A 25,809-nucleotide genomic window follows, 5' to 3' on the forward strand; every position below is an offset into this window, starting at 1 on the left:
AAGAAAAAAAAAACAAAGGAGAAATAGCACCCTCAAAGCCCCAAGTTGGCTGATGCTGAATTCGATCGAAAGGAAGAGATCAACTACCATATGTCATGGTCAAGTTATAATAGCAGAGAGTGAAGAAAACATTCGACAAGAAGATCAAGCCTCGTGTGATCCGAGGGACCTTATGCTCAAGAAAGTCTTATCTTTCACACCCGATTCCAGGGGCAAGTGAACCCCAAATTATGGATGTCCATATGTTGTCAAAAGAGCCTCTTCAGGCAGTGTTCTGACACTTACTACAATAGATGAAGAAGTTCACTCGTCCTATGAATCCTGGTGCAGTCAAGAAATACTTCGCCTAAACAAAAAGAAAAAAATCAAACATCTCGCTAAGTTGAACACCCCAAAGGGCGACTTAGGCAAAAAGGAGCGTCTCGGTGGATTGAAAACCCGAAAGGGCGATCCAGGCAAAAGTTAGAGACATTGAAAAAAAAGGAATTTGCATCCCGCTAGATTGAACACCTCACACTGGGGCAATCTAGGCAAAAATTAGGGATTTGGCAAGTAACTGCACCTTGACAAGACTGTGCTCTATATATGTCATCCGTCAGGAATTCTCGATTCGTCGTCGACTGAAGCTCTGAATACATCGAAAATTCAGAATGGTAGAGGAAAGGTCATTATGTTCAATGTAGCCCTCTCCAATATATATCACCGATTTCAAACTTGTACAGATCCATGGAGTCTCGCCCTTGCAGACTACCATTCCATCACATCAATTTGAGCTTTTATCCAATTATTTGCATTCTTATTTGTTTCAACTCAACAAATGTTTTGCATGTTTTTAATTGATAAAGTATCATTGTTTTCAAAGTAAATAAATTTTTCAAAAAAAATTGTTCTTAAACAAAGTGAACGTTCACAATGATGGAAGGATACTTAGGAGACCCACAGTGCTCTCCCGGGGGTGGTATGATTACCAACAGGTAAGACAATTGTTCGTATCTCGAGCATGACTGTATCTTTGTCCTGCAGAACCTCGTATGGTCTCTCCTCAGTGAGGTTGCTCAGTGCAGTGTTTGGTTGAAAGTTTTTATCTTCATGCTCCCGGCAGTAAAACATTCTTCCTCCAAGTCCCTATTAGCTCTATTGTGGGGCATCCCCAGTAGAGTGCTGTTTGAGCCTTATCATGGGGCATACCTGGGGCACGTTTTTATCTGACGATCTCTTGTGCAGGGGCTGTTAGATATCTTCATTCACTTGCCAGTGGTAATATGAACCTTTTGACAAAGAGATCCCCTCAGAGTCCAACCAGGGGCAAGGGATAGATGAACCGTGAAAAGACGGTGAAGGATTACGACAACGATCCTGGAAAGTTAATCAAGAAGACTCTTCAAAGTCTGATGATTGGAAAGTATGTATAAATCCCAAGAGTTCAACCTCCGTGAAGTACGAACGAGTTGGGAATACAAGATGATGGAGCAGAAAAGTCCAGAAGAGTCTGGGAGTTCTTAAAAGTGGAAAGTCAACACTATGGGTGGATGATGGATACTAGTGTTCGACGAGTCGACCGACATCCCTGTCAAACAAGCTGTATCTCCCCAGAGGATTGAGAGTGTGATCTCCCTGGCAGATTCGAGATCGTTGTCTCCTCAGCAAGCCTGAAGGTTATCACGTCCCCAGCCCAAGTCAGTATTGAAGCTATCAGAGTTATTTCCCCTGCAGAGATGCCTGTAGACAGTGCCTTCTTTCCCCAGCAGATCTGAGGATTGTTTATCCCCAGCAGGCTTATGCTTGCAAATTTCCCCAGTTGAGAATCCCCGCTGAGCGCCTGACAGCTATTTTCCCCGGGAGTCCCCTAGTGGAGTTTATCTGTAGACCGTTGGTGTGTTCCCCAACAATTGGTTTTGTGACGCTATCATCTCCAGTGTGGCCGTGAGTGCTTATCCCAAGCAAGGTTTGTGGGAATTCATCTCCAGTATGATATGACGTGCTATCATCCTCGACAGAGTTGTTACTCTTGCCACTACGGTTGTTCTCTCCGCCAGGATTGTTCTCCTCAGCAGAATGGCGTGGTTTTTCCTCAGCAAGTTCCCCGAGTGGAGCGGGTCTCATGAAATACATCTCCAGCAGTGATTCTCCTACATATGGATTGGTTGGGTCGTCCCTAGTGAAGTAGCATTTCTTTCTCCAGCAGAATTCATCCTACCAGTGGATTGGACGGGTTTCTGTAATAGACTGATATCTGTATCCCCAGCGGAGTTGTGACTGTTTTCCAAGTCTGAAGCTGCCTTCCCAGCAGAGGTTGTGTTGATGGTTTTTCCTCAGCAAAAGTTTGTCTTTCCCCAGCAGGATGGAAGTTGACATGGTTATAGGATCCCCAGCACAGTTCCTGGAGTTCCCCGGTGTTGTCTCTGAAGGAAACGTGTGTTTATGCATTCAGCATTTAGATAAGCATAGCATATTGCATCATTAGTGCATAGCATTTCCATGATCATGGGGCATTGTGTAAAACGAGAAAAACTCATGCATCAACATAGCAAGCATATCCATTAGCCCTAGGCCGTGGTGACCAGCCGAGGTTGGGTTGTTGGAAAGAGTTTAGCATCGCGCCATTGGATCGGCTTCAGGATTGGGTTCATCAGCATGGTCGAGAGGTTGGTGTTTTCCGAACAAGTGATTCCTCAGTCGAGCGGGTATCCCCAGCAGTGTTACTCCCCAATTGTTAGCGTCTTGCCAGCTTGGGTCTTTTTCCTTAAGCAGATATGGGTGTGTCTGATCTCTCCATGTAGAGTCTACCCCTTAAGCAGAAAGTGTCAATCTTTTCCTGCCATTTCCCCACTGAGATACATCCTCGTGGATGACGGTTGTTTCCGTTCCCTCCCAACACACGGGATGGGTGTTCCCTATTGAGTTCTTTCCTCATTAGGATGAGTCTTGTTTCAGTCTGCCTTTTTGGATCGATCCTAAATTGGCTTCCTGTTGACTGTCTCCTGTACTTCCCTGGGGCATAAATGAATAGTCGCTCACTAACCGACACTCATTCATCTTATCCTCAGCGGAATTTGTTTGGCTTCTACCTACAACCCGGTAGTTGTAAGTCCTATCTTTGTGGTTTTCTACCCACTAGCTGGTAGTTGTAAAATCCCACTTTTCATCCCATTGGTGGAGTTAACCGTTTGTGCTCATCCCGATGATGACTGGTTACTTTTCCATTGGCCTCTACCACCAAACCGGTAGCTGTAAGTCCTATCTTTGTGGTTTTCTACCCACTAGCTGGTAGTTGTAAAATCCCACTTTCCTCCCCTTGTTGGAATTAACCCTTTGTGCTCGTCCCGATGATGACTGGTTACTTTTCCGTGGTTTTCTGCCTACAAACCGGTAGATGTAATCCCCTCTTTGTGGTATTAATGGTCTTGTCCCCTTTGGATACTTGCTTTGATCAAACAGTATTGTCCCCATTGGGTCTTCACTTTCTTTTTGGATACTTGCTCCAAGTTAGCAACTTTATCCTCTTTTGATTGGTCATCTTTTGCATACCTAGTCTGGTACCCAGATGCCTTTCTTTTCGGTCGATTATTCATTTAGCAACCCACAACCCGGTTATGGATAATCTTCCATGCGAGTGTATTATCTACGTTTTGACGGCTTTAGATAATATGTCTCATGTTTTTCCGGTATTCAGACCGAAGGAGTTTCCGACGATCAGGTCGATGTACTCATGGCACAAGGCCAATTTTCCGGTATTCAGACCGAAGGAGTTTCCGACGATCAGGTCGATGTACTCATGGCACAAGGCCAATTTTCCGGTATTCAGACCGAAGGAGTTTCCGACGATCAGGTCGATGTACTCATGGCACAAGGCCAATTTTCCGGTATTCAGACCGAAGGAGTTTCCGACGATCAGGTCGATGTACTCATGGCACAAGGCCAATTTTCCGGTATTCAGACCGAAGGAGTTTCCGACGATCAGGTCGATGTACTCATGGCACAAGGCCAATTTTCCGGTATTCAGACCAAAGGAGTTTCCGACGATCAGGTCGATGTACTCATGGCACAAGGCCAATTTTCCGGTATTCAGACCGAAGAAGTATTCTCCTCTCTGTTGGTGTCGATAAACGTCGAGTTTTTCCCGATCATCCGTTGATGATTTGGTTGTGTTCACTCTCCCCAGTAGAGTTTCCTCCTCTCCGTTGGTGTCGATAAACGTCGAGTTTTTTCCCGATCATCCGTTGATGATTTGGTTGTGTCCTCCTTCCCAAGTGAAGTATTCTCCTCTCCGTTGGTGTCGATAAACGTCGAGTTTTTCTCGATCATCCGTTGATGATTTGGTTGTGTCCTCCTTCCCAAGTGAAGTATCCTCCTCTCCGTTGGTGTCGATAAACGTCGAGTTTTTTCCGATCATCCGTTGATGATTTGGTTGTGTTCACTCTCCCCAGTAGAGTTTCCTCCTCTCCGTTGGTGTCGATAAACGTCGAGTTTTTCCTATTCGTCCTATGACGTCTAGTTGTATCTGTCCCCACGTGGATTTACCTCTCCGTTGGTCTTGGTAAACGTTGAGTTTTTCCCATTTCGTCCGATGACGTATGGTTGTATCCCTTCCATTCATTCATTAATGTTTGGTTACCTCTCCGTTGTTCTTGGTAAGCGTTGAGTTTTTCCCATTTCGTCCGATGACGTATGGTTGTATCCCTTCCATTCATTCATTAATGTTTGGTTACCTCTCCGTTGGTCTTGGTAAACGTCGAGTTTTTCCTAGTTGTCCGTTGGCATCTAGTTGTGATTGTTGTTCCCATTCATCGTCGTTGCGATGTCTAGATGTGGCCGTACCCTTTAAAAACAAAACCAAAAAATACCCAGTAATAAATATCAAACCCCAGTGGACGTTTCCATTGGTGGATCTCAGTTGGTGCAAATTTCTACGGTTCTTGGTATTCAATCCCTGTTTACCCTGAAAGTCTGACAGCCGTTGCTCTCATCCATTCGGGTTCCCAGCTGATTGAATAGGGGCAATACCCTGCAGTGCCTGTGCTAAAGTCATATTGATCTTGGTAAACTGCCTTCTTGGCCTGTCTTGTCTGTGCTGGAGGTTTTGAGATGGCGGTGCTGCAATCGTCACTTCTCCAATGGTATGGTCACGATTCTTCTTGCTACGACCCCTTTGACTGTACACAGCATTTGATTCGTTCCTCCCCTGATAGGACCTTTTGGCGCTTGCAGAGGTAGTCGCCTGTATCTTTCCACTTCGAATGCCGCTCTCCACCCGTTCACCAGTCAATATGAGTTCGGTGAAACCCGAGGAAGAACTTCCCAGTAGATGGCTGTAGAATGGGCCAGTCAGTGTACCCATGAACATGTCCACTAATTCTCGGTCAGTCATAGGGGGTTTGACTCTGCCAGCCAAATCTCTCCATTTCTGAGCGTACTCTTTGAAGCTTTCTTTGGATCCCATAGTCATATTCTGCAACTGTAGCCGAGTAGGTGCTAGTTCAGAGTTATACTGGTACTGTTTATAGAAAGTTGTTGCTAAATCAGTCCAGGTGCGGATGTCAGAGCTCTCGAGCTGATAATACCATTCCAACTGCGTGCCAGGCAGACTCTCTTGGAAGAAGTGGATCCATAGCTTCCTATCAGTGGTGTGCGGCTGAATCTTTCTCACATAAGCTCTCAGATGCATCTGAGGACAGGACGCACCATCGTACTTAGTGAAAGTGGGGATCTTGAATTTGCGGGGAATGACCACATCAGAGACCAGTCCCAAGCTTTCGAAATCCAGACCGGGCGCCTTCTGACCCTCCATAGCTAGCATACGTTCTTCCAGCAACTTGTACTTGTCACCTTTTGGAGAGTACTGTTCATCTTCATAATCTTCATCGTCATCCTCCTGGCTGAAAGGATCAATATTCTCATCTTCTGAATCCGTCCCCTCTTCTGGACCATTCGGAATTCCAAACTTGATTCCCGCGGCCTGTCTTTTAAGCCTTCTTCCTGGGTTAATGTAACCCACAGGTTTCTGGTCTTTCTTCTTCTCGAGCAAGAGAGCCTTCAGTTCTTCCTGCCCCTTGGATAAGCTCAGCATCATCTCCTGGAATTGAGCATTCTGAGCCTGGAGATCTTTGACAGTTTGTTCGAGAGCCATTTTTCTGTTTAATAGGAAGACCGTGAGAATATGATCCTTTGGAATACCTGTTATGCAATGTCATGTCGTGCAATGCAATGTATGAAATGTTTTCAAGGACTTTTGGAATTTAACTTTGCGTAAACTAACAAAAAGAGAGGAACTTTTATTACTAATTTCTTGATCAATGTTCATTACAAAAAATAATAATAAAAATACAATGAAAGCTCAAGTCTCCCAGGGACGGCTTCTTTTTGGGCGAAGATATGCATTGAGTCTTCGTTCCTCATTAAGCTGGCCGGTAAGTTCTAGCACTTTCCTCTTTTCTGCATTGAACTGAGCTTCGAAAGTATCCCTTTCCTCTCTCAACTGGGTCCAGGATCTCTTCAATTCCTCAACATCGGTAGGCATATTTGGATAAGGAATGATCTGAGAAGTACCTCCTTCAACTCCTGGTTCAACAATCAATGGCCTGACCGCGAGATATGGCATGACAAGCTCACGAGCTCTTGCGCGTACCCATCTGAGATAAGGCTCCATAGGAATGGAGTTTTTCTGTCCTAAAGTGCTTCTTTTCACCATGCCCCAAGCTCGTACAAACCTTTGACGGAGACCTTGAGAGTCATTGTCATAGTCAAATACTGTTCCTTGAATAATCATTTCATGTGGACCATCTCTTCGAGCACAACCAAACTGACGTAAGGCCAAGGCAGGATTATAAGTGATGCCTCCTCTTATCCCCATGAGTGGTACATTAGGGAATTCTCCGCAACGGTCGATGAGGATAACATTTTCTCTGAGATTAGAACACCAACGGATGTCTGAATGGGAGAGTGCCATTATCCTTTGAGACCATTTCAGATTTTGATCATTCTTCAAGACTGATTGAGGGAGGTGCGAAATAAACCACCTAGACAATAAAGGTATGCAGCACATGAGAGTCCCTTGCCTTTTCATAGTACGAGCGTGAAGGGAATGCAAGATGTCTCCAAGCAAGGTAGGCACAGGGTTATGAGTGAGAAATATCTTAATAGCATTCATGTCTATGAATTGGTCTGGATTAGGGAATAACACCAAACCATAGATTAGCAATGCTAGAACATCTTCAAAAGCATGGACATTCATAACTTTTAGGAATTCTCGGGCCTTACTTATCAGAAATTTGGCAAGTAAACCTTTCATTCCACTCCTCGTTACCCAATTGGTTTCAATGTCGGACTTTGTCATGTGTAAAGCTGCGGCAACTTCTTCAGACTTCGGAATCTTTTCTAAACCACTGAAAGGTATTTGATCAAGGATAGGTATCCCAAGCAACTTGGAGAATTCTTCTAATGTGGGTACCAACTGATAATCTGGGAAGGTGAAGCAATGATGTTTAGGATCGAAGAACTGGAATAGAACTCTCATCATATCTTCTTTGAAACCAGCGGTAACCAAATTGAGGAGAGAACCATGTCTCTTGATGAACTGAGCATGATCGGGAAGTTCTGACACTAATTCCTTGAGTTGAGGAGAGATTGCTACAAGATTGATCCGGATAGTCTTCCTGGAAGCCATAACCTGTTTAACAGAGCAAAGCTAAATCCCTAAGTCCTTGAAATGGTTAGTATGATGCCATGGTGTTATGATGTTATGATGTTATGATGTTAAATGAGTAACAAGCATAAACAAGTCACACAACAATCATTCCTAGGTTTTAAGGCTTGCATGAGTTCCATAGGTAAGTACCCTCCCCACTGAAGTTTGGTTGGTTCAACCTGTCCTAGAATAGTAACCGGGTTCTAGAAGGATCTCCAATCATTGACCTTCCTTTAAGTCCACTTCAGTGCAACACCAAGTGGTTGACCAAAGCTTCCCTAAAGTCCAATCTCAAGGAGTGTAGTATCGAGTCTCAACCAACCTCAGTCGGAACCGAAGCCAGTTATCTCACTACTTTCTAATGGCTAGGATGAGTCAATTAGGGTTCTAAAGGTTTGGTTAATGCTTTGATGACACCACGCGAATGCCAAATTTCTCCTCAAGTGAACATGAGGAACATCAGGACATCCAAAGTGTCACATTAACCGTAGCCATCATTTTAACCATTCCAGTATACGCCGGATAGTCGCGATGATCTATTGCTACTTACCTAAGGTACACTAGATCCGGGTGTAGGATCTTTCACTCAAGAACTCCCTTAAAAGAAGGAACAATTTAAAAACATAAATGATTTTTTTTTAAGGTGACCTCTCTTTGTAGTCCCCAGCAGAGTCGCCAGTTCTGTCATACGGTGAACTGACTTTATGTGTTTTTAATCGCAATGTCGCGGTTAGCAAGAGTCGCCACCGACTTTTCTTTTATCCAATAAGGAAAGGTGGAAAAGAACAGGAAAGACCTTAATTTAGATTTTGGGTTCGGGAGGTACATTATACAAAGGGAAGGTGTTAGCACCCTTTGTATCCATGGTTATCCATGGGCTCTTAATTGCTTAACCATTTATGTTTTTCTAGTTTGAAGAAGTGTTTGAGAAATGTGTAGGAAATGTTTTGAAAAGGAGAATTTAACTTTGTAATGATTCTCGTATGAATGTATACAAAGTGGTTATCTCGTTTAGTTTTGAAAGTCGTTTAGAAAAATATAACTCGGCAATGATCCTAGTACGAATGTATGCCAAGTGGTGATTTTCTAAAAGATGTTTTGAAAGGTGCGAGGTGTGAAAAAGTATTTTGAGTTATGAATAAGCAATTAAGAGTTATACCTATCCCAGGTCTTTACGGGCATTTCCTATCCTTATGAGGGTAAAATTGTCCTTACTATTGAGAAGTAAGGAGTTTTATCCTTTGGATGTAAAAGGGTCATCGTAGGGTCATCGATTGGTCATCGAAGGCAACAGTTGTGAGGATACCTTAGCATTCGAAGGGACTATCATCATTTAACCGTAGGCTACACCGAAGGGTCATCGAGGGACAAAGACAACATTCGAGGGACTATGATGATTTAACCGAAGGGTCTTTGCTAAGTGCATCCCCACATTCGCGGGACATGACCGTAATACCGTAATATCCTAGGGTAACAAAGAGAGGTCTGAGATCACTTATTTAAAGGCAAAGTTTTACATTCAATTAGGTAGCCGTAATCAAGTAGGTAATTAGGTCCACATTAAAATTAATACATTAAGATCAACTTGATAATTTAGGATGAATCTCCATGTTAAAATTAAGTAATTCAGAATCCATCTCCATAAGGGTATCCCACACATAAGGTGGAATACCTAGTCGGCTATTTCCTCGGGAATATGTAAACCTTTACACAATTCAACACACGGGTTAGAGCATCGAGGTAAAGTACAATTGAAAATTGCACCACAAAACACAACAGTCATAAAGTCAGGCCAAATAATGCAGAATTATAATGGAGCTTGATTAGACAAACATAAGGCAGAACAGAAAAGAAACAAAACAGCCACTGTCCCGTTCGCTTCTGCTTCGCTTAGCGAAAGCTTAGCGAGTGCTCGCTACGAGCTCGCTTAGCGATGTGCTAGCGAGCGGCTGCTGGTTTTGAATTTGATAGCAGCATGATCCCCGAAACCCTGAACTTTGTGGCATTGAATTACAGGAATAGCATGGACAAACATTCAGGATATTCAAGCATATTTAAATTCGCATATGAAATCAAATTACATATCCGAAAATTTAATCATGATGCTTTATGTATATAGAGATTACCAATTAAAAGCATAAAACAGTAGTGAAGCGCAAACCTGTTTGCAACTAAGCTGCTATGTTGAAGGGACTGACCACTTTTGGTATCGGATGGAGTTGGGCGGCGGTAGCTTCGGAGCGGAGGAGCGGAGGAGCGGCCTTCAGGGTTTCTTTACTCGGAACTCTCTAAGGTAGCCTCCAGGGTTTCTGTGCCAGGGTTTCCGTCCGTCTTCGTCTGTTTTCGTTCTCCTTTTTCGTGACTGAAGCTTAGCTATTTATAATGTTCTTGTTATGACCTAATGGGCTCAGAATGAAGCCCAAAAATTCTGATGTTCGCAAGCTTCGCTAGGCGAAGGAGTTGCTCGCCTAGCGAGCCAGCTAGTGTGGGCTTTTTCTGGATCTAGTGCTTCGCTGGGGAGGGTGTCATAACGAGGGGTTCGCTAGGCGAAGGGTTTGCTCGCCTAGCGAGCAGGCCAGTTTGGGCCATTTTCTGGATTGGGCCACACGTGAGTTGGGCCTCTGTTCTTTTAGGGTCAGTGCCTTACAGAATAAGTCGGAGTGTCCTGAAAAATGCCTTGTAATATTAACGGGCAAATTTTGGGGTATGACAGTATCGATCAAAGACAAGATGATAAGAGTTCTCAACTCAACTGGAAGGTTAATCTTGAAGGCTCATATGTCACATAATAGAACCTTCAAGATTAAACTTAATGTGATGGAGCACAAGTGCCTGCAGCTAGCAGGGATGAATAAATATGATACTATAGACTTGACCATCTCAATTTCAAAGACATTAGAGATTTGAAGAGAATAAATATGGTTTCAGAGTTACTAGAAATCGACATTCCAAATGAAGTATGTGAAGTATGTATGCAAACTAAGCAGCACAAGAACAACTTCAGCAAGGATGCAAGAAGCAAGTTGAAGGCAATTCTTGAAATCATATACTCTGATGTATGTGGTTCTATGCAGGTCGATTTGATTAGAGGTAACAAATACTTTGTCATATTCATAGATGATTTCAGTCGAAAACTGTGGGCTTACTTGATCAAGAAGAAAAGTGAAGTGATCGAGGTATTTTCCAAGTTTAAATCTATGGTCGAAAGCTTAAGATTCTGAGGACTGGTGGTGATGGAGAATATGTGTCGAAATACTTCGACATGTTATGTGAGAAAGAAGGGATTATGCATGAGGTGGTGTCACCCTACACTTCACAGCATAACGGAACTACATAAAGCAAGAATAGAACCATCGTGAATATGGTGAGAAGTATGTTGAAAGGTAAGCATTTACCCAAAGAATTATAGGGAGAAGCTATGTCAACAACAACATATATTTTTAACAGATGTCCGACGAAGAAGCTAGATGAAATCACGTCAGAATAATGTTGGCCTGGTGTCAAGCCTAGCTTGAGTCATCTAAAAGCATTTGGATCTATAACACATAAACATATGCTAGATCAGTTCAGAAGAAAACTTGATGACAAGTCGATTCAAATGATTCTAATAGAATATCATTCGACTGTGGGTTACAAGTTGTTCGACCCAATGAACAAGCAAGTAGTGATCATAGATGAGCTTAATAAATGAGATTGGAATGAAAATGTAAAGAAGGATTCAGTAAGAATCTTATGTGAAGAACCAACAAAGAGAAGTTTGAAAAGAAGAAGTCGGAGGTAAAGCAAGCACAAGTAGACCTAAAAGAACCAGACACATGCCTGCAAGGTTGAAAGAATGTGTGATTACATCAGATGATGTGGTCGTTGACGAAGGTGAGCTGGTACATTATACTTTCTATGCAGATGTCGAACTAGTCAATGCAACTGAATCATTAAAGGATTCGACGTGGGTGAAAGCGATGAATGAGGAATTGAAGTCAATCGAAGTCAACAACACTTGGTCATTTGTCGAATTGCCTTAAGGGAAGAAGGAAATCAATGTGAAATGGGTATATAAGGTGAAGTTGAATCCCAAAGGAGAAGTAAATCGACATAAGGCAAGACTTGTGGCAAAAGGATTTCTTCAGAAAGAAGGAATCTACTTTGACGAAGTTTTTGCACATGTTTCTAGAATCGAAACAATCAGGTTTGTTGTTGGTCTAGAAAACATGAACAACTGACACATGTGTTAGATGGATATGAAATATGCATTCCTGAATGGTCCCTTAGATGAAGAATTTTATGTTGCACAACCAGCTAGATTTGTGAAACATGGCAAAGAAAGCAAGGTATACAGGCTGCATAAAGCCCTATATGGACTTAAGTAAGCTCCAAGAGATTGGAATAAAAAGATAGACAGTTTCCTAAGAGAAATGGAATTGTGAAGTGCACAACTGAGCATGGAGTATATGTAAGAAGAAGCAATAGTGAATTGTTTATACTATGTCTCTATGTCGATGACCTGTTGATAACAAGAAGTTGCAAGATGGAGATCGAACACATCAAACATGACCTAAGTGAGGAGTTTGAAATGACAGACATGGGAAATCTCTCATACTTACTCGATATTGAATTCTATAAGAGTAGTAGAGGATTAATGATGCAACAAAGAAGATATTCGGGCGAAATACTCAAGAGATTTGAGATGCAAGATTGCAACCCAACTTCGACACCAGTTGAGCCCAGATTGCAACTGTCGAAAGACACATATGAAGATGATATCGATCCAACGCAGTACAAAAGAATCATTGAATCACTTTGATACCTTTGTCACACAAGGCATAATCTAGCATACAATGTAGGTATGGCGAGTAGATTCAAGCAGAAGCCAAAGGTATCACACCTAGCAGCAACAAAGAGGATACTAAGGTATTGTCGCTATCAGGGTTAAACGCGATAATGAAAATCGAGACTAAATAAACTGAATCAGAAGAGTCACCACCAAATTTTATTTCGGTGCCTCTATCGAAGAGGCGAGGGGAAATAGTCTATAAAACCTCAAAAAAGATAAGTGCATGGGAAGCGCTAGAAAAGGATAAGGAATCGGTCTCACAACCGAGATTAGGGTTTTGGAGTCGGTTACGAAATGGGAAGGTATTAACACCCCTCACATACATGGTATTCCATGGGAACCATTTGGGTTGTTTACGTACATGAGGATTTATCTCGTTATTATATTATTTTATAAAAGAATGTGTGTGAAAGAGAGGGGTTTGGGGTATTTTACTATGGTGCTCGCCAAGGATTATGGCCCTTATGCCTACGTATCACTCATCGGGGATGAGGAATCAGAGCTCCATAGTTCAGAGTAGAAAATGTTTGTGTGTTGGTTGATTTTACCTTTGAGAAAAGGGTTTTAGGAGTGGATGCCCTAAGGCATAAAAATTAGGTTTGATGGGTTGTGTTGATTTTACCTTAAACAAGGGTTTATGACAAGAATGTTTGTGATTAGATTGCACTAAAGTCTAGAAACGGAGGTGAATATTTTAAACAATAAGCCAAGTGTCTTGCATCCAAAATAATTAGAGTGAGGATAAGAATGCTCTATTCTCACTCATTCTCCCCCATTTAAGACTTGTGGCCTACGGCACTAATCGTAGTTGTTAAGTGTTTTAAGTTTGATTAGGAAAAAGCCACTTGACGTTGAATCAAGGGTTTGTTTATTTGATTGAAAAATTTGGCTTATGCAACATGAATGAAAAGTAACCAACAAGAAAATAAAGGGTCTCATTGTAAGGTAGTCCAAGAGAAAGTATTGTGTGTGCAAAGGTGACCTATGTTAAACAAAGGATAATGGTCTTACAAACATGTTCCCCTAAGGTGGTGCCACTATGTCATTCTTACAACCGGAATGTAAGTACATATGAAACCCAAAGTTTAAAGTAAAATATCACAAAGATAATGGAAAAGCCTCAAAGCTAAGGTCCTAAATGGGATCCTCTAAGTCCAAATTGATTAAGTGCCATGGATTATTTTTGGTCTTATAATTTTATCATGTTTTTGTTGTTTTTATGAGTATGATAACAATAAAGTAAAGACAATATGATAAATATGCATGATGGAGTTTATACAATGATAATAATGATGATGAATACTTGAGTGTAAATGACATAAAAGTAAATAATAATGGATAGTAATAATAACAATAACAAAAGGTTAGTAGTAATCAAAAGTTAGTAAAGTTAAGTTAGGTTGGGATTATGAACAAATGGACCAACATTTGGGGATTATCTATCCTTAGGTCAATAGATCCAAAATATGGCGCATCAAGGGATAACTTATCATTGATACAAAGTATGAAATATGATCAATGGATAAACTTACCATAGATTTGTAACAAAGAAAGTTATTCAACCTCAAGTCCATCTATCAATAGATTGACAAAAGGAAGACTATACAACCCAAAGTTGAAATATTAATGATTGATTAAGTTAACAAGTTATATGGACAAAGCATAATATTAACAAGTTAGTAAGGGGTTAGTGTATAAATAAAAGAGTATCAGGTGTTAGTGGGTTAGTATAAACCAAATGAAACAACAATGTATCAGATGAATCCAAGTTAACAAAATAAGACTTCATCCACAAGTCAAATGACCAGGATATTGGAAGTAGGGGCAACTTATCCATGCTTCAAAGTACCATGGATGAATACATTAGTCCATGAGTTTAAGACTTTATAAGTCCACTAAAAATAAATCAAATGACACGAGTCTATGTTCAATATATTTGCAAAATAATAAAAATGAAAGGGTTAAAAAATAAAATCAAAGTGGAAAGTAAATGAAAAAATAAATGGATAAAAAATAACATAAGTAAAGAATATGAAGATTTGGACACACTGGGGGTTAAACCCCTGACCTTGGGGTCATGGGGGGTCAACCCCCACTGCCACTGGGCCACAAGCCAGGTTGTGATAACCAAACGCAACAACGTAATAAAATAATAAAACAAATTTTAAAAAGGATTCGCGCGCTCAACAACCAATCACAATGCGACATGGTTTTTGCTTGAATTTGAAAAACGCGCGAGGTAACAACTCGGGGTCGTCTTCAACCTCGAGATTTCTGAAAATTCAAAGTTGGAAATAAGCAAAATCACCCAGATTTTTTCATGGAACTTCATTGCATAAACAAAAAAAATCATCCTCCACACTCATGATCCAGAAATATGAACTTAACCTAAAACAAAATTTAAATTCTAAATATCAAGTAATCAATGTTGCAACCTTAGGGGAAATTATCATAATAACATTTCGAGGGAAATGGTAACTTGTTTGGATGATGAGGGTGGAGAAATCTACCTGATCAAAAGTAGCTCAGGGAAGTTTTCCGATGGTATAACTCAGGTCAGGTGAGACTTGGGGGAAGGGAGTTAAGTGTTTGGAAAGCTTGAATGATGGTTGGTGAAGGTTTCTGGGTGGTTGTTCGGAGTTGAAACTCACTAAAACTCAAAATTAGATGTTCTGTTCTTGAAGCTCTAGGTGAAAAGTGAAGTAGAGGTTTGAGGGGCTTGAGAGATTGTTTCTGAAGTGAAACACCTTTCTCTATTTATAGGGAAGGTGTGTGGATGGTTTTGGAGGGAGAATGGAGTGGTTTGGTCAGAAATGGGGAGTGGCTAGAAGCTCAATGTGGGATCATGGGGAACAAATGAGGTTGAGTTCCTAGTTTATTTGCACCAGATACAAGTTGGTTTCGCTCCCTTGCATTTATTTGGAACAACCAAGGGAATTTGCAAGGTCTGCTGCAGAATTTGCTTTTTGCCATTTTGGGCAAAAGCTGACTTTTGCACATGGGATCAGTTTCCTTCATTTTTGAGGCTTTGGCTTGCAAGTTGACTTCCAAACATGTCACACTATGATATGCAATGTGTTAGAGGTTAAAAGGAACTAGATTGGAATGATTTGGAAGCTTGGTTCATTGATTTGCAAAATTTGTCTTGACTTGGTCTGTCTTGCACATTGGGATGAACACTCGTGTTTGAACCAAGGCCAAATAAATTTGGCTCGTGCATTTTGTCTCAATTTTGGGCCATTTATTCCTTTATATGATCTTGATTGAATGAAAAAAGAACCATCTCAAAAGGATTTATGGTTTGGAAATGGCAATGGGTCAAAGTAGTGGTCATGACATGATTTTAGGGCATGGTGGGCATGGTGGACTAGCTTGGCCAATAGTAAAATTGAACCCATTCCTCAATGAATTAGGTCTTGGACCTTGAAAAAAAGTTTGAGAGAAAGTTATTTAGGACATTTGGCTCGAAATGGAGTTTAAAAAGCTTTAGAAATGAGAAAGTTATGGTCTTTGGAACTTCCTATAGGCCATTCTTGCCAAAATGTGACCAACCAACATGACCTAATTTGGGGATTTTGTGATTTCTTGACTTCCAAGGCGCAATGATGGATGTTTTGTGTTCATATGATCATATCATGATAGGAAATGAGGTTTGTACATTTGTGTAATGATTTTAGGTCAAATTGTAGGATGGATCAAGCTATGGAAAGTTGAAAAATCATGTACAAACCAACTACTTGTAAAATGGATTGAATGGATGGTTAAATGGTTGATTTTGATTTTAATGGGCATGAAATGATGTTGAATGAATGTTTGGGTTATTGGATGGCCAAGAATGAGCAAGGTCAATGATCAAGGGATCCTCAGACTAGGGTTTCTTGAGGCACAAGTTTCATCATGAACAAACTTTGGACTTGAGGGATCCCCAATGGCATGGTCAAGATTCATGGAGAATTAAGACTTGTGCAAGCGAAAGGAGGGTCAAGAGCTAGAGCTTGGTCCTTGGGTGACCAGATGAATCTTTAAAGCTTATTCAAAGGGGACTCACCACCCAAATTGCACTTGGGGAGTGAGTGAGATGTCTTGAGTGGTCCTCCAAGCTTCGTGGGATGCTTGAGGATGAGATTAGGGCTAGTGTGGCTGAGGCACACCTCAACATAACCAGAGGATCTTGGGGCTTTGCAGATGAGTCTCATGCCTTGGGCTTGTGGATCTTTGTGATCATTAAATACAAATGCATATGAGATGACATGTATGAAAGATGTTTAGGGCTTAAGAAGATGATACGGATAGGGCAAATTTAAGGGTATGACAACTGCCCCTATTTAATCTTCTCGGACATGGAGGTATGGATAGCAACGACTTCCAATACATTTATGGTAGGAGGGGATTAAATACTTTTAGGAGTAACCGAAAATTTAATTTGCTAGGGATAATGGTGATATGAGTTGATTTGTTTTGGGGATTCTGCAAGGTTATGATGATTATGCATGCAATGTGATGTATGCAACATAAGTATCCTTTGATGTTGAAAATCTCAAGAAGACGGAGGTAAGAAACTCTGTCGGGGAATGAGCATCTCGGAAAAAGAGAAAGGACAACTGCCCCTAGCAACTGATGGGGAGAAAAGGAAGGTAATTCCTAGCAACGACTAGAACACCTAACTCTGATGGGGAAATACAAATTCAGTGATGATTCCTAGCAACGGCCAAAATACCTGACATCTACTGGGGATCAACCAAGTGAATTCAGTGATGATTCTTAGCAACAACTAGAATACCTGATTCAGTGGGGGGATAACAACTAGGTTCATCGACGATTCCTAGCAACGACTGAAATACCTGACTTAGTTGGAGATAAACAAGGTACGATGATGATTCTTAGCGACAACTAGAATACCCGACTTTGTGGGGGGAAAAAGTCATTCAGTGATGATTCTCAGCGATGGATGAAATACCTGACTTGACTGGGGATAAACTTCTCAAAAAGGTACAGTAATGATTCTTAGCAACGACTAGAATACCTGACTCTGCTGAGGAAAGACAGAAATTCAGTGATGATTCCTAGCAACAGAAGGGAATACCTAACATCTGCTGGAGGAAAGAGCATATCAGTGACGATTCCTTATAAAGATTGAAATACGTGACTCATGCTAGGGGGAGAAAATTCAAAGATGATTTCTAGCCACGACTATGATATCTGACTCGGCTTGGGGAATGAGCCCAAAATACCTCGTGTTTAATAAAAAAGGGAGAGTTCAATGACTATTCTTATCAATGGCTAAGAATACCTGACTCGGCGGGGGTGAATGCGAATGTGGTGATGACTCTCTAGGGATATAAGGAGTACATCGACGCTTCTTTTAGCAACGACTAAGAATACCTGACTCTTCTGGAGAAACCAGTTGAGAGAGACAATGACAGTTCAATGATGATTCCTAGCAACAGCTAGAAATACCTGACTCTGCTTGGGGAAATATTTTGAGATCGAATGTTGACTCTATTGGGGGAAATCCCTAACAACGGTTGGGAAATTTTGGATTTCAGTGAATCAATTGAGTATAAGTTTTCAAAAGACACTTATGATGCCATGTCATGTATGCAAGATGATGATGCATGTTCAGGCTGCTGCATGGGAATTATGCAAATGCAAGGTTTGCAAGTTGTATCAAGTATAATTGGGCTTGAAAGTTTGGAGCAATGTGATGACTTCACGGTACCGGAAAGTTGGAATTTCTGATATCCAAGCAAGCGCTAGGTGCAATAGCTAAGGAATTCAGCCGGGGAAGAAATTGATTGGCCGGGTCCACAGGACTGTGTGGCACTTTCAGGCGGGGATACCAAACACGTTTTCAGTTGCCTTTAGCAATTTGTTTTTGAAAGAGAAGTAATTTAATGTTATTTCCCTTTAAGTTTTTTGCTTTTGAAAAAGGTTATTTTCATCAAGAAATTTCCGAGGTAATTTTATTTTGAGAAAAATTCATATTTCGCAGACAAAGCAGGAAAAGTAAAAATATTGAGCACAAAATGAGGGAACTGATTTTATTGATAAATGGCCCCAAAATGGGTGATTTTGTATAAAGAATAAATTCATGAAAGAGGTGATTGCGAAAAGAAATTGAAATACTATAATGGCAATGAAATATCTCGGATTTCCACCAAATTCCAGCTCTGTTATAGTCTTTACGCCTTTGGTCGTCCTTTGATCTTGCTTTAGAGGGAGAGTGACTGGATTGACTTGTTGAGGAAGCCACTGAATTGACTCGCTGAGGAGTGAAGAAAGATTCTTTGAGGGATGCAGCCTCTCGCTTTTTATTAAATCCCTAATTTTTTCCTAGACCTCCCTTTCGGGTTTTCAGTCTACCGGGATACCCATTTTTGCATAAGTCGCCCTTTCGGGTTTCAACTTATCGGGATTTCTCTTTTTTTTAAACATAGTATTTTTTGACTATATCTGAATTCATATGGGATGGAAGATCTTCACCATCCACAATTGCATGGATCAAGGCTCCTCTAGAGAAGACCTTTCTTATAACGTATGTGCCTTCATAATTAGGCGTCCATTTGCCCTTTGGATCGATGTGAATATGCATAATTAATAACAAGACATTGTATCATGTTTTTAGGCTTATGTATCATATTATCCGTATTTATTTCAATATGTTTTATCACCTTTTAGTTCATTTTTATTCGTTTTATAGTTGTCAGCTGGATTCAGTGTGGATTCGAAAGCAAATCGGAAAAGGAGCAAAAGAGCAGCAAAAGAACAAGATTTTGCATATTCTGCTGATATGGCGTTCACCGTGTGCATATGGCATTCACCATTGTCCAAGCATGCCACGCCATTTAATGACCAAGGCAATGGCGTTCGCCATTGCCCTAATGGCGTTCGCCATTATCATGCAGAAGCAGTTTTCTGCGTGGGAGCAGTTTCTCAACTATTTTTCCCACTTTCTTTTCCCTCCACTTTGTTGGCACGACCAAAGGAAGTTACAAGGAGGAGACCTCTATAAATAGGACTCCTCAAGTGTTTCAAAGGCATCCAAGTTGTACAAGCTCTATCGAATTTGCTTCATAGACTTGGGCATAGATTCACTTGTAAAAGTGATAATAAGTCACATCAAGGGATTGTCACACTTGTTTTCATTTTATTTGTATTGTACTCTTGGGTCAAGAACAAGCCTGCCAGCATTTTCATTTCAATTTAAAGTCTTCGTTTCTTTAATTTTAGGTTTTTACCGGTTTATTGTTTATGCTTGTTATTGCTTTTACTACATTACATGCCATGCTGTTTTTAAATTTAGTTGCTTTGATCATGCTGTTTTTAATTAAATAATGTCTTGCTAAATATCCTTGAGTCCGGCGTATGAGGACCGTCATTACCGACAATACTCGGTAGAAGCAATAGGCATGTAATTGTGATTGAATTCTATTTTGATTTTAGTTTCCAATTGTATGTTTCTTTGTTTTGACACGAGAGTGAAGAACAAACTAAGGTTCTAGCTGATAAAGCGAGAGTGTGAGGAAGGAACCGGATAGTGGAAACTAGACATTCATCCTAAAAACATCGATAGTGCTTTAGGTATCGTTTAAGATCTCATTGGTTTTCAAAATATGCTTTCTAATTATAATGGGCGAGCGAGAGCAAAATCCTGTGGTTGGGAGGTGTGGTTTAGGTCAATAACGTGAGAGTGTGAGACGGGGCCTTTAAATCAATATTTTCTATAGAACGTAATAAAATCGTAATTAGTACCCAAATTCTACCTAATCCCTTAGGAACATGGAATCCATATTTCGGGCTCGTTTTATCATCATTTTCAAACCTCTAGCAATTAGCGTTTATATTTCCGTTCATATCCTTTTAACCTTTAGCCTTAGCTTTGCAATTGTAACGATAGATAGCATTAGTTTGATTATTAGTCTATATGGGTTCGTCAATCTTTTAAAACTACACGATAAACTGTATACTTGTACTTATTATCCGACATACACGTTAGTCTCGATCAAGTTTTTGGCGCCGTTGTCGGGGATTAATTTAGTAAATATTGTGATTCCGTTGTTGTGCAGTATAGACTAAGGCAACTTTTATTTTATTTACCCTTCTAAACCGTCAATTGTATGCCAAGCACTCGCTCACAAGGCAAAAATCTAGAACAACCAGTTGACGAAGTCAAGCGTATTATTAATTTACAACGCTGAATTCATAATTTCCGAATTAAGTACAATCTTTCATTTCCAAAATAATACTCAGAATCTAAACCAGTAATGGCTGAAGGACCACAAAACCGCCCTCTTAAGTATTATGTTATTCCTTCATATGAGGAACCACAGAACAACATTGTTTCCCCTGCCATCAACCAAAACAATTTCGAGTTGAAACCTTCGTTGTTATCAACCGTTCAACAAAACCAATTTTCAGGTAGTCCTACAAATGATTCGAACCTTCATTTTTCAGTGTTTGTACAGTACGCAGACACAATGAAAGCAAATGGTGTCAGTTCTGAATCAATTAGACTACATGTTTTCCCTTTCTCCTTAAGAGATAGAGCTAGATCTTGGCTCCAGACTCTACCATCCAACTTTGTCACCACATGGGATGATTTGAAGAAAGTCTTCTTAGCTTGATATTTCCCACCAAGCAAGACGACTATGCAGAGAGCTCAAGTCAACAGGTTTAAGCAAAAAGACAATGAGTCTCTTTTTGACGCTTTGGAAAGATACAAGGACATGATGAGACTTTGTCCACACCATGGACTTGAGCAATGGATGATTATCCATACTTTCTACAATGGTCTTTTGTATAACACTAAAATGAATTTGAGCACTGCAGTTGGCGGTGATTTTGACAAACCATATGATGAAGCCTATGAACTCATCGAGAACATGGCTCAAAATCATTTCCAATGGGGAGGTGAATGCGCTGCTACCGAAAAACCAACTCTGAAAGGCGGAATGTACGAAGTTAATGGCATAGACCGCGTCAATGCTAAAGTGGATGCACTTACTCAAAAGATCGAAAGCTTAGCCCTAACACCAGCAGCTACCGTAGCTGCAGTAACACCAAACTGTGAATTGTGTGGAACCCCTGATCACACTAATGCTGATTGTCAGTTATTGGTTGGTATTCCTACCGACCAAGTAAATTACGCTCAAGGAAGCCCATATTCTAACACTTATAATCCTGACTGGAGCAATCATCTGAACTTTTCTTATAAAAACAACAATGCTTTGTTTCCTCTAAACCCAACACATGCTATTCCACCTGGTTATCAGAAAAGAGCCCATGTTGCTCCACAAGCACCTAGAAAGTCAAATCTAGAAATCATGATGTAGAACTTTATGAATGCTCAAGCTCAACAAAACAAAGATTTCGCAAATCAAAATGCTCATACTAGCGAACTAATGAGGCAACTGTCAAGCAAGCTTGATGTTATGGCTACCCATAATAAAATGTTAGAAACCCAAATTTCCAAAGTAGCCCAACAACAAGCAACAATAGTAGCCCCAACTGGAGCATTTTCTGGTCAACCACAACCAAACCCAAAAGGTCATGCTAATGCTATCACATTGCAAAGTGGGACAGAATTAGATGCATCGGTTGATCCAAGACTCCAAAATCCAACCATGTATCAAAACTCTGGTAAAGGAACTGAAAAGGTAAACGAACCAACTGAAAATGGAAAGGAAGACGAAAGCGGAGAGGTAGAAGATAAAGAAATGCCTTATATGCCTCCTCCACCATACAAACCACATATACCTTATCCTCAAAGACTTGCTAAGTCCAAAAATGAAGGATAATTTAAGAAATTCGTAGAACTTCTGAAGCAGCTTAATATCACTATACCATTCATAGAAGCCATTACGCAAATGCCTTCATATACTAAATTCCTTAAAGAGATCTTATCTAATAAGAAATATCTTGAGGATGATGAAACCGTTATACTTACTGCTGAGTGTAGCGCTATTTTTCAAAACAACATGCCTCATAAGCTGAAAGATCTAGGTAGTTTTTCTATACCATGTGTAATCGTAAAGTTTATCATAGACAAAACTTTGTGCCATTTAGGAGCCAATGTTAGTTTAATGCCTTTATCCACATGGAAGAAACTCAATTTATGAGAACTAAGACCAACGAAGATGTCTCTACAACTAGCTAATCGTTTTGTTAAATTTCCAATATGTATGCTAGAGAACGTTCCCGTTCGTATAGATCACTTCTATATTCCTACCGACTTTGTAATAATGGATATAAAGGATGATTCTGACATACCTATTATTTTAGGAAGACCCTTTTTAGCCACAGATGAAGCCATCATAGATGTCAAGAAAGGAAAGCTAACTTTTGAAGTTGGTGAAGAAAAAGTCAAATTTATTTTAGCTCCATTCTTAAAGGCGCCAGCTATAGAAGATTCATGTTGTCTCTTAGACATCATCGACGAATGTGTGAAAGAAATGGAGAGGAAGCCCTCTAAGTATATTGAAGTACTAAAGATTCCAGCTCCTCCTACGTTCGAAGACGATAATTGACGTGAGCCATACGTAGATGACAGCCTGAGGGAATGTCTAGCACTAACACCCAATCCAATATCATGCCCAAATAAACCTGATGTAGAACTTAAAACACTACCCAAGGACCTAAGGTATGAATTCCTAGACATCGAGCTTGAATGACCAGTACTAATCAATGTTGACTTAGGACAGATAGAAACCGAAAAATTACTTCATGTCTTAAGAAAGTATCCAACAACTTTAGGTTATAACATCTCAGACCTAAAAGGAATAAGTCCCTTTATATGTATGCATCATATTATGCTAGAGGAAGACTGTAAAACCTCTAGAGAACATCAGATAAGAATAAATCCTATCTTGAGCGATGTAGTAAAAACGGAGGTACAAAAGCTATTAGAAGCAGGAATTATATACTCGATATCCGACAGTAACTGAGTCAACCCAGTACATGTCGTACCAAAGAAGGGAGGTGTTACAATTGTCAGTAACGAAAAGGGCAAAACCATAGAAAAACGAATTCAAATTGGGTGGAGGATGTGCATAGACTATAAAAAACTGAATAAAGCCACCCGTAAAGATCATTTTCCATTACCTTTCATTGATCAAATACTTGAACGACTGGCTAAACATTCTCATTTCTATTATTTAGGCAGATACTCAGGATTCTTCCAAATTCCTATTCATCCTGATGACTAAGAAAAGAATACCTTCAAATGTCCTTATGGTACGTTTGCTTATCGACGAATGCGGTTTGGACTGTATAACGCTCATGCAACATTTCAGAGATGTATGATGTCGATATTTGTTGATTTTATAGACGACATAATGGAAGTGTTTATGGAATACTTCTCTATTTATGGGCAAAGTTTTGAAGGATGTCTTTCAAACCTAGAAATGGTACTTGAAAGATACGTTAAAGTCAATCTTGTATTAAATTGGGAAAAATGTCATTTCATGGTCCAACAAGGAATCGTACTTGGACATGTTGTATCTGACCGAGGGATTGAAGTGGATAGAGCAAAAATATAAATTATAGAAAATATTCAACCTCCGAAAACCATTAGAGAAATTCACAGTTTCTTAGGACACGCCGGTTTCTACCGACGATTCATTAAAGATTTCTCTAAAATAACCAAACCACTAACGAGCTTACTAATGAAAGACGCTGAATTCATATTTGATGAAGACTACTTAAAAACGTTCAAACATCTGAAAAATGCTCTTATTACCGCACCCATTATGCAACCACCCGATTGGAGTAAGCCTTTTGAGATAATGTGTGACGCTAGCGATTATACCGTTGGTGTTGTCTTAGGATAAAGAAAAGATAAAAAGCTCCATGCGATTTAATATGCAAGTAAAACCCTAGACAACGTGCAGATGAACTACGCCACCATAGAAAAGGAACTCTTAGCCATTGTGTTCGCTTTGGATAAATTTCGTTCCTACTTAGTAGGAGCGAAAATAATTGTCTATACCGACCACGTCGCAATTAGGGATTTGTTAAGTAAGAGGGATGCTAAACCAAGACTTTTAGGATGGATTCTGCTTTTACAAGAATTCGATTTAGAGATCAAGGATAAGAAAGGCACTAAAAACATGGTAGCAGACCATCTTTCTAGGATTGAGGACCTAAAACCTGAACAAGTGCCCATCAATGACGATTTCCCATTCGATCGACTTGTAGCCTAGTTAGAAATTGAAAGCGAAACAATTGAATGTTCTTTGATGTATAATGACACATAAACTAATGAAGTTATGGAATCAATTTGCACCAAAACCATGCTGCCATGGTATGCTGACTTTGTCAACTACTTAGCAGCTAGAGTACTTCCACCAGACTTAACTTACCAGCAAAAGAAGAAATTCTTCCATGATCTTAAACATTACTATTGGGATGAACCCTACTCTTTAAGAGAGGCACCGATGGTATTTTCCGTTGATGTGTCCTTGAATAAGAAGTAAATGATACCATATCTCATTGCCACTCTACACCATTTGAAGGGCATTCAAGCACCTCAAAAACTTGTGCGAAGATCTTACAATATGGTCTCTTTTGGCCTAATCTTTGGAAAGATGCCCACACCACGATTATAAATTACGACCGGTCTCAACGCACTGGCAATATCTCTCGATGTGATGAGATGCCATTGAATGGTATCTTAGAAGTAGAAGTCTTTGATGTTTGGGGTATAGATTTCATGGGCCGTTTTCCATCTTATTTTGGTAACAAATACATACTCGTTCCAGTTGATTACATATCAAAATGGATCGAGGCAGTAGCCTCTCCTACTAATGATGCACGAGTAGTCATCAAACTTTTCAAGAATGTGATTTTTCCTAGATTCGGTGTACCGAGGATTGTCATTAGCGATGGTGGCTCCTATTTCATTTCAAACATCTTTGAAAGATTGTTGCTCAAATATGGAGTCTGACACCGAGTAACAACGCCTTACCACCCTCAAACAAGTGAGCAAGTTGAGGTTTCCAATAGAGAAATCAAGCAAATATTAGAGAAACCCGTTGCAACTTCTAGGAAAGATTGGTCTGAAAACTTCATGAAGCTTTGTGGGCTTATAGGACACCTTATAAAACTCCGATAGGAACCACTCCATTTAAACTAGTTTATGGTAAATCATGTCACCTACCTGTAGAACTCGAGCATAAAGATTATTGGGTCGTTAAGACCCTAAACATGAATTACACAGTCGCAAGAGAGAAAATAATCTTAGATATCCATGAACTAGGAGAACTTAGATTAGATGCCTATGAAATGCCCAGATTTA

The 25,809-nt window shown here is 40.2% G+C and overlaps 1 protein-coding gene across 1 annotated transcript; it reads left to right on the plus strand.

The window, feature by feature from the left end:
• The first annotated feature begins 22,381 nt into the window (after positions 1-22,381).
• Positions 22,382-23,041, plus strand: LOC127082437 (uncharacterized). Its single transcript, XM_051022674.1, has 2 exons — positions 22,382-22,517; positions 22,704-23,041. Exons 1-2 carry the CDS (start codon positions 22,382-22,384, stop codon positions 23,039-23,041), a joined length of 474 nt encoding a protein of 157 aa, XP_050878631.1.
• Positions 23,042-25,809: the final 2,768 nt, after the last annotated feature.

This window comes from Lathyrus oleraceus, chromosome 5 (genome assembly GCF_024323335.1).
Source record: "Lathyrus oleraceus cultivar Zhongwan6 chromosome 5, CAAS_Psat_ZW6_1.0, whole genome shotgun sequence".
Classification (NCBI taxonomy): domain Eukaryota; kingdom Viridiplantae; phylum Streptophyta; class Magnoliopsida; order Fabales; family Fabaceae; genus Lathyrus; species Lathyrus oleraceus.